At 46.6% G+C, this 10,409-nt stretch overlaps 1 gene segment (V, D, J or C); it reads left to right on the top strand.

Annotated features, from left to right (window-relative positions):
* Nucleotides 1–6,088: 6,088 nt before the first annotated feature.
* Nucleotides 6,089–10,092, top strand: LOC119244032 (immunoglobulin lambda variable 2-11-like). The segment is given in 5 exon segments: nucleotides 6,089–6,134; nucleotides 6,243–6,559; nucleotides 6,871–6,944; nucleotides 9,316–9,424; nucleotides 9,943–10,092. Coding segments are annotated over 5 exon segments (696 nt in total).
* The last annotated feature ends 317 nt before the right edge of the window (nucleotides 10,093–10,409 follow it).

Raw genomic sequence — 10,409 nt, 5'->3', positions numbered from 1 at the left:
GCCCAGTCTCCTTATCTCTGCTGTCAGGACTCTGCCCCCAGGGATCACTGATCACTTCTCTGGTAATGATCATCCCTGACTCTCAGTGGTTCCACCTGAGGAAGAGGCTAATCATCACTGTCCCTCATTTAGGAGGCCTGGCACCTTCCACAGGGTGCAAGCTCATGGGGAAGTGAGACCAGAACGTGCCCTTGCTCACAGGCTCCCTACTTGTTGTGAAGGTGCTTCAGCAGCCTGTGCAGAGGGGGACATCACACAAGAATCTTGAGAACATGGTTCCCACAGCAGCTCCATTATCCTCCCCAGCATTCAAAGCAAACATCCTCTGGTCTATTGTTTCACAATAAAAGCAGCTTTTTCTTCTTCTCTGGGTCCAAGTCCCAGAATATGCAACTTTTCCCAATAACTAAACAGAAGAGACAGGGAGACACATGTTGGGGCCAGTTTTCCCAGTTTTCAAGTATAGCCTCACTTTACATGCTCTGGTCTCTTATGCCTGCGCAGCCCAGCCTGGACTCAGTTGTCCAGCACGACATCTCCTTCTTCACTCGGGTCTGTGCTGCGGTCATTGTGGCCTTTCTTGGTGCTTACTCTTCTGCACATTGCTGCTGAGAGAAGAGGAGCTGAGGAAGGGGAAAATGTTGCTGAGACCTGAGGATTAACTACATGGACCTTTTCTTTTAATATCCCTCTAGGTGACCCCATATCCAGAGAAACTGAACAGGAGGAGGTTTAGTTGAATCTGCGCTGTGTGGAAACTTCCCTCTCCATGCTGGATTCCTTTCCCTCTAGGAAGGGCTGTTTCCCAAAAGGATCCTTTTTCTTCCAAGGAATGAGATAGCTGGTGGGCATGCCCCCTTCCTCAGGAATCCCCAACATTCTTTTTACTCATCCTGAGCCAATTCCAGTTCTTGCTGGAGCACCTGTTACAATTCATCATAATGACACGTTCACATGTAGACATGTAGTTTGACCAAGAACAGTCAAACATCTAAATGAAGGTAGGTTCAGCCCCCGAGGCACTGTGCCATGACTAACTCTATCCGTTCCACCAGAACTTTCCCACTTTTAGTTCTGAACATGACATGTTCTGGCAGGACACAGCCCTAGCGCCTCAGGAGGAAGAGTCACTGTGATGTCAGCTAGAGTGGGCCTGCAGAGCCCAGGCTCACAATTGTTCTGCGTCTGTGCCAGTGTCCTGTCCGAGACTCACGTTTCTAACAGTGGACTCCGTAAAGTCAACTGTGTGGACAATGTCCAGCTTGGAATGATCTGAGTTAGACAGGCAGGGGAAGGAGAAATTCATCCCTTTCCCTTGTCTCACTGCTGGAGCTGGATCATTTTACCTCATTCTCTGTCCAGTGCTGAAATTCACATCACATGTGCCCTTGTCCTCAGGCATTTGGACTGGAAATGAATGAAAATGCCCACTGTCCAGGCTCCCTAGCTTGCACATGACAACTGATGGAATTTCCCACCTCATATCCTCAGATGGGATCTGGTGAGAGCCAATTCCTGACGAGAAGTTAATCTCCTCATTGTCCACCAGTAATTATTTTTTCAAACCTTTTGCTGCCCTTTTCTAATTTCCCCAGTCAACAACCAGTACCTTCACTGAACTCCTACAGACTGGGTTGGTGTCACACATCATGGCCATCAGTGTCCGGGTCACAGCACAGTTAGGTTGGGCCGCTGCTCCCGGACACAGAATAGCATGCTGGGTCCTTGTCTTCTGTCCCTGGGAAAGGAGATATTAGCTATTTCTCTGCTCTGCTGGGATCCCCTCCTCTCCTTGTCTCTCAGATGCAGGCAGGGTAAATCCTCTCCTGTCTTGGCATCAGGAATCTTGTACTTCAGCAAAGGATACTTGAGGGAACATCAAACACTGATTGCCTTCTCTGCTGTAAAGTGGGGTCAGTTGAGTGAGGGGTGTTGGGAGAGAGAGAGGTTAGGATGGAGGGCAGATAGAAAAGGGAGAGAGAGAGAGACAAAGAGGGAGAGAGAGAAGTAAACCAAATGTGACATTTTCAGGGTTGGGAGGGGAAGACTCAGGTGGAAACTGCATGAAAGCTTATTTCAATTTAAATGTACTCACCTCAGAAACAAAGGTGACAACTGTCTCTAACATCCCTGAATGTGCTTTGGAGTCTTTGAGACAAATGCAGTGGCTCAGCTCCCCAACCTGAGCTTGCCCCTTGATTCGCTCAACAAGCAAACATCAGAGAGTGGGATATTGGGGTCCACTACTGAGTCTTCAACAGACCAGACATACAATGTTGGAGAAATATGATAATTTCATCGGGAGCAAAAGCTTGCACAAAGTCACTGTGTTAGAGAAAATATGGACGATATATGGAACAGTGCGGCTGGGGAATGCTCTACTGAGGCAGTGAGGAGGTAGAGTGGGCAGTTGTGGCTGCAGAGAGACCACATCATGCCTGAAAAGTCCAAATACGGAGACCTCGCCGGTGGTGCAGCGGGTTGAACGCTGCACTGTGAAGCTGTGAAGCTGCGAAGCTCTGAAGCTGTGAAGCTCTGAAGCTGTCCGTAGCCTCTTTAGCGTGGGTTCGATTCCCCGCAGGCCAGGGAGAAACCCACATGGAGCAGCAGACCTCTCCTGTCTCGCCCACTGCTCCTCTCAGCAGTGTCTTCGGTCCAACTGCCTGCTCTGCTCCCCACTCTGTCTCTGGTGAATTCTCTCACCTTTCCACGCCTCTGACCTGTACCCCAGCTCTTATAAAAATAAATAAATCCTTAAAAAAAAAAAGTCCAGTTAAGGAGTTTCAATTTCATTGATGAGTAGTCTTATTTTTATTATTTGTAGGATTTTCTTCCTTCTGTTTGCTTTGTGCTTGTCTTTGTCCTTTCCTTCCTATATTTTGATATGGATTTCAGCTATAAATTTCCCTGTCAATACTGAGATTACAGAACCCATACTTTTTTTTTTTTTTTTTCAAGATTTATTTATTTATTTATTTATACAAGCACTGGGTACAGTGAGAAGCGCGGGAGAGTGAGAGAATTCACCAGAGCCAGAGCGGGGAGCAGAGCAGGCAGAAGGACTGAAGTACACTGCTGAGGGGAGCAGCGGGCAGGAGGAGAGGTCTGCGCGCCATGTGGGACCCTCCTCTGGTGGCCGGGGAGGAGCCGGGGATCGAACTGGTCCCCCAGAGGCTGCGGGCAGCTTCACAACCCAGCGCTCAATGCTGCGCCACTGGGGAGGCCCAGAACCCATACATTTTAATATGTTGTGTTTTCACTTTCCTTCCACCAAAACAATTTCCAAAGCCATTTGGCCATCCTGCTTTAACATGGAATGCATGTTTAAATGCACTTCATTTATTATTATTTTTTAAAGATTTATTTATTTATTTATACAAGCACTGGGTACAGTCAGAGGCTTGGGATGGTGAAAGAATTCACCAGAGCCAGAGCGGGGAGCAGAGCAGGCAGAAGGACCGAAGTACACTGCTGAGGGGAGCAGCAGGCGGCAGGAGAGGTCTGCTCGCCATGTGGGACCCTCCTCCAGTGGCCCAGGAGTAGCCGGGGATCGAACTGGCGCTGCAGAGGCCACGGGCAGCTTCGCAACCCAGCGCTCAACCGCTGCGCCACCGGGGAGGCCCTAAATGCACTTCATTTAATTCTTAAGTTGCATTAGTGTCCTAGATGTCATATCAAGTGACCCAAACTGTCCTAAAAATAATAGAAATGTATTGTCTCCCAATCCTGCAGGTTAACAAGGCAAATATGAACCTAACTGTAGAGTTATACTCCCTCTGTTTAAAAGGGGGAAGGGTCCTTGCTCCTTCCTAACCAGGTGACTGTGGGCAATTCCTACAAAGTCCTTGATTTAAAACACTCCCTGGTCAATCTCTGACGTGGACTCCCGGTGGCATTATCTCTCCTGCTTGTTTGTGTTTCATCTTTTCTCCTTATTAGGACACTGGTGTTGTTAGGGGGAAGGTTGCCCTGAGCTAATTCCATGCAGGCTTTGTGGACTCCACCCCCACTCCAGACCAAAGCCCTCAGGACACTGGGAAAGACAAATCCCATCCCCACCAAAGTGAAGGTGGCTGGGACCTGAGGGTGGAGTTAAGCAGCCAGGTTTGGTATAAAACCAGACCTGTGGGCCTTGGGTCTCTTTCTTGGCTTCAAGGCTCTTGGCTCACCGCCAGCTCTCAGAGTGCCATTTGGGATTCCATGTTGGCGGAATGGGTAGGACACAGTGAGGACTTTATCTCCCTCTTTTCTCCCTGAGTTGTACATTTCCTCATTTCCCCTTCCCTTGTAAACAAACCTTTTATTCACCTTAGGTGTGTGCCTGCAGTTAAGTATTAGTAAGGCACTTTTAAGTGCGCGGTGAGGACCCACAGTCAGACAACCCGTTTTTATATCAGGGTTGCCCTGTAACAGTTATAGTGGATTAGGGTCCACCCTAATGAAGTGTTACATCACCTTAATTTGATTACACATTTCCCAACAAGGTCTCATTACCTGTTTGGCAGTTTGCCTATTTTGTTAGTGTTTTGAGATGCAATTGAACTAAAAACACTAGGAGTATAGAAAAATTCCAGATATTTTTTCCATTGACACTCAGATTAATTTCATAATGGTCTGAGAGTATATTTTGTAAGATTTTCATGGTTACAAAAAATAGAATTCATTTTATTATTCAAGATATTTCTTACTTGGATGACTATTCTTGTGAAACAGTAACAGCATGGATTTTGCTATGATTTTTAATGACATTTTATTAATGTCAATTTTGCTAACTTGGATCATGATAGTGCTGAATACTCTCATGTCATATTAATTTCTGTATAATTGCACTTCAATGACTGAGAGTAATGAAATGAAATAATGAAATCTCATTATGGATTTGTAGATTTTTCCATTTCTCTTTTCAGCGTATCAGTTTTATCTTCATATGACAAGAAGTTGTGTTCTTAGGTGTGATGATTTGAAACTTGATAGCTATATTATATGCTTGATATAATAACTTGATGGCTATACTTTCTATTAACCTGGTAATTTTCCAACCAGGTGGGTTGATTTTTAAAGTATGATTATTTACATTATAGCTTTTTTTTTTTTTTTTACCAGTTTTCTAGTATACTTTTCCCTTTCCATAGATATTTCCTTTGTATTTCTTTTTCAGGTGGGCTAATTGCAGAAACCGAACTTTCCTTTGTACTTTTTGTTTACTTGTTTTTTCCAAAAGCTAGTGGAAAAGAGAGAATGACTTGGAGCGCTCTAGCAAGTAGAGTCTGTTACAACTGTAGAGAAGGACCAGAGCTGAGAGGACAGGGCAGGAATTTCCAGCTCCCAGGCTCTGCATCCATGGGTCTTGGGCTGCACCATCTGGGTCACCAGGGGGCAGCAAGGGCCTGTGTGGACGAACCTTCATTGCTGTGATTTCTCCAGAACTGCATGAAGTCCCAGGAACTCTTTACCTCTGAGCTTTTTCTAGGAAGAAGCAGACTCAGATGTCCCAAATCTGCTGAGTTATTTTGAGCTCAGACTATGGAATGCAACAAGAAAAGGGTGAAACTAATTGCTGGTTGGCTATAACTTCAAATGCAGGTCTCTCTCCCTAGAACCTTCTATGATTCCCTTTACAAGGGACTCAAAGAACTGCTCCCTGCATGCTCTAATGTTTTAGGTGCATTCAGAGGAGAAATGGTGTTGCGTGCTGTTTACATTCCACATGAACCAAACCTTATAATTGTACCTTTTATTTGAAATTTGAATCAGATTTAATCCCAGGGAATAAAAAAAAAAAAAAGCGAATTAAACAATAGTCTTAGAAATTTCAAGAGAGAGGGACAGAGAGTATCACAATGGTGTTGTCACGTCATGTCCAGGTTTAGGGAGATTGGTTTATCTTGCCTGTGGAAGCGAAATGGAAGAAAAGTCAAGAAAGTTCAAATGATCTCATCTGTGACCTGGCCCTTGAATCTAAAAAGCAGGAAGCAATTTGCATAGAGACCCTCCTCCTCCTCTTAGCAGGGCTGGGGATAAGAGACATCTGGGGGAGCCAGGCCCAGGTTGGGGCATCAGAAGACAGAGACCTTGGCTTGTCTCCACCATGGCCTGGACTGTGCTCCTCCTCACCCTCCTCACTCAGGCCGTAGGTGAGACCTCCAGGGAAGGGACATTGAACACATCATGGCTGACCCTTATCTGCTCAGCTCACCTGGGCTCAGACTGAACTCACTTGGGTGTGTTTTTCCTCTTTTCAGGTTCCTGGGCCCAGTCTGCTCTGACTCAGCCTTCCTCAGTGTCTGGGGCTCTGGGACAGTCAGTCACCATCTCCTGTGCTGGGACCAGCAATGACATTGGGCGTTATAATGCTGTCTCTTGGCTCCAGCAGCTCCCTGGCAAGACACCCACACTCCTGATTTATGGTGTCAGTTCCCGGCCCTCAGGGATCCCTGATCGCTTCTCTGGCTCCAAGTCAGGCAACACGGCCACCTTGACCATCTCTGGTCTCAAGCCTGAGGATGAGGCTGAGTATTACTGTGGCTCAATCAGGACTGGTTATACTTACCACAGTGGTGCAAGTTCATGGGGAAGTGAGACAAGAACCTACCCTGTGCTCACGGCCTCCCTGTTACACAGAAGTTGCTTCCCCCACCCCGTGCAGATGGGGCTTCATGCACAGGGCCTTGACAATTCATTTCTCTCTTAGCTCCTCTCTTCTCCTTAGTGCAATCCCCAATGACGCCGTATTATTTGCATAATGATTTTTTTCTCTACATTAATGACTGATCCTAGAATGTACTACAGTTTCCATTTCTTCAATGATGGGAGAATCATGGCATAGAGCTCAGGCTGTTCTCCTCTGTGGAGCCTGTTCCCTGCTGCTAGGGACGCTGGATCATGTCCCTTGTCCAGCCACGTGTCAGTGTGGTGCTGCTGCCGGTCACTTCTGCCAACAGGATGTGAGTTTTTGTAGACAAAGAATATCATTTTCTGCAACCCTGTCCAGTAACCACACATGACTGTTCTAGAATGTCTGGAATCTGTCCAAGTCTCTTAATTTTTCAAAGAGCTTGGAGAGTGCAAAACCTCTCAGGTGTCTCTGCCTTGAAAAGGTTCCAGTTTTTCTTAAAGGTGACTAGTGTGGTTCTTAACAGTGAGCAGTGGGAAGGAAACTGTAGCTAGAGCATGAGTGACCCGGATCCTCCACAGTCTTTGTTCCTGTTGACTGTGGAGCCTTCAGCTTGGCACAGGGAGGTGCAGGTCCAGTATTGGCAGCGAGATTAACATATGACACTTCAGGGTGGAGCATCTGTGGAGTTGAGATTGGACTTCCTTTTTTAAATTTTTAAAATATTTTTATTAATTTATGCATACAAGAACTGGGGTATAGGGCAGACGTGCGTGTGGGGAGTAAGAGGGTTGACCAGAGAAAGTATGCGGAGCAAAACAGGTGGATCTACTGAAATACACTGCTGAGAGGAGCAGCGGGTGAGAAAGCAGAGGTCTGCTGTGCCTTGTGTGTTAGCTCCCTGGCTGGGGATTGAACTAGTGCTGGAGTGTCTGGCAATGCTTGATAGCACTGGGACTTTAACACCTGTACCATAAGGGAGGTCCAGGAATGGACTTCTTCAGGCCAAAGCCAGCTGACACTTACCATGTTTCATTCTAACTAAAAATTTGTGTTTTTCTCTATTTCCCATTCATTGCTGTATTTCATATAATATAACACAGGAATACACACAGTATAACTTGTTTGGAGTTAATATGCAAGAAACATGATTATATTTTCATTCAATTTCACCCACAGTGTCCAGAGTGAGTCTACTCCTACTACTGAGATTTGTGATTTGGGGACTGAGGAGTGTAGAGAAATGTGTCGAATATTCAGGGAACAATGTTCTTTAGCTGACATTTTGGTAACAAATATTAAGGCATAAAAGAGAAAGAGGGTCTTGAAAATGTCCAAAAAAATAACAATTACTTGCAGTCAGCACACCAAATGTCCCATTTGACAGACAGACGTGAAACGAGGGACCCCAGGACTGGTGCTAGGACAGCACCGCCTCACTCCAGCCCCCCCCTCCACAACCTCCAAACCTGGAGTTCACCTCCTGCTCCCCATTGGGTCATTTAAATCCAAGCTCCCTCTTATCTTGCAGTATATATTCATTTACCATTTAAGGAAATAGTCCTCTTTGGTCTCCTCTTCATAAATTTTTTTTTTTTTTTGATGGAACATTGCAACTTCATTTTATTTCCCATCAATTGTCTCTTCATCACTGACTTGAGAAACCCTCAGGGCCACACACACAGGAAGAAACACCTCCTGGGACAGGTGGAATGATCATGAAGTGCCATATTAAAACCCCAGTATGGCAGGACGCATTTCCGTCAGGAAAAGATAAAGGGAAAAGGATTCGAGAGAAACAGCATTCTGTATTGAACAGGGGGGGAAAAGTGATGGAGGATAAAGGACAAAACTGATTTCAACTCCACTCAACTTTCTCCCTGCTGATTGTGTTACACAACCTGGGCCACTGGGGCAAGCAAAGCCTGAGTTGGAGGAGATTATTGGTTTGGTCAATGGACCAGATTCAGTTTAGGAGCTGCTTCTCTCAGAGCCCCCTATTATCATTCAGAAATAGGGTCACAATTCTTTTGTTCCCCAACAGTTCTTTCTTTATGAAACAATCAATGAACCAGGTCTCAGTCTCAGGTCACAGTGTCAGCCCACTGCACACACATGGGGCATAGAGGCTTTTGAGAAGAACGAGGAAGAGCTGAAGAGAAATGAGAAGTAATCACCCATGGGTTTCAGCATCAGAAAATGTGTGATTGGAGCTGCTCGGACAGCCTTGAGCCCTGTCTTTTCTACACTCTTCAGAGCATGAAATTGTCCCAGATCCTCAGTCAGGAGCTGCCATGAGTCTGTGGTGGAAGAACAGGGACACCCCATGGTGTCTGGCACTGCCACAGGCTCAGTCTGTCCTGACTCAGAAAGTACAGCTCAGAGGGCCAGCACTTCAGGAGAGCTCTACCATCCTTACATGAAGGACTAGGGTGTAGGAACAAGCCATTGTGGTATGAGCAGAGTGAGTACTCCCCTCTGAGATGGGGTAGTTGAGAAGAGGGTTTGGGGAAGTCAGGCCCATGTCCTGGGTTATATCCATCATGATCTGTGCTCCTCTCTCCACTCCCTCTTCACTCAGGGGACAAGTGAGGCCCCCAGGTAGTGACCCCCAAGTACATGAGTGCTGACAAATTCTCTTCCACCCCAGGCTCAACTGGTCCCAGCACTGAGCATCCCTGAGTTTGTTTCCCTCTTTCCAGTTTTCCAGGTCCAGACTCTCATTTTGGAGCCTCCCGCAATGTCCAGACTCTGGGACACTCAGTGACCATCTCCCTTGTTGGAAGTGACATCGGGTATCACACCTGTGGTGTAAAGTGCCATGGTTGAGCCCAGTCTCCTTATCTCTGCTGTCAGGACTCTGCCCCAGGGATCCCTGATCACTTCTCTGGTAATGATCATCCCTGACTCTCAGTGGCTCCACCTGAGGAGGACGATGATCATCACTGTCCCTCATTTAGGAGGCCTGGCACCTTCCACAGGATGCAAGCTCATGGGGAGGTGAGACCAGAACGTGCCCTTGCTCATAGGCTCTCTCCTTGTTGTGAAGGTGCTTCAAGCCTGTGCAGAGGGGACATCACACAAGGGTCTTGAGAACATGGTTCCCACATCAGCTGCATTGTCCTCCCCAGATTCAAAGCAAACATCCTCTGGTCTATTGTTTCACAATAAAAGCAGCTTTTTCTTCTTCTCTGGGTCCAAGTCCCAGAATATGCAACTTTTCCCAATAACTAAACTAGAAGAGACAGGGAGACACCTGTTAGGGCCAGTTTTCCCAGTTTTCAAGCATATCCTCACTTTACATGCTCTGGTCTCTTATGCCTGTGCAGCCCAGCCTGGACTCAGTTGTCCAGCACGACATCTCCTTCTTCACTCGGGTCTGCGTTGCTGTCAGTGTGGCCTTTTTGGTGCTTACTCTTCTGCACATTGCTGCTGAGAGAAGAGATGCTGAGGAAGGGGAAAATGTTGCTGAGACCTGAGGATTAACTACATGGACCTTTTCTTTTCATATCCCTCTAGGTGACCCCATATCCAGAGAAACTGAACAGGGGGAGGTTTAGTTGCATCTGCGGTGTGTGGAATCTTCCCTCTCCATGCTGGATTCCTTCCCTACTAGGAAGGGCTGTTTCCCAAAAGGACCCTTTTTCCTCCAAGGGATGAGATAGCTGGTGGGCATGCCCCCTTCCTCAGGAATCCCCAACATTTTTTTTCTCATCCTGAGCCAATTCCAGTTCTTGCTGGAGCACCTGTTACAATTCATCATAATGACACGTTCACAAGTAGACATGCAGTTTGA

The sequence above is a fragment of the Talpa occidentalis genome, unplaced genomic scaffold (genome assembly GCF_014898055.3).
Source record: "Talpa occidentalis isolate TD23 unplaced genomic scaffold, MPIMG_talOcc4v2.1 talOcc4.14, whole genome shotgun sequence".
Taxonomy (NCBI): Eukaryota; Metazoa; Chordata; class Mammalia; order Eulipotyphla; family Talpidae; genus Talpa; species Talpa occidentalis.
Note: the sequence above shows the minus strand (reverse complement) of the source record. Positions and strands in the feature narration are given on the sequence as shown.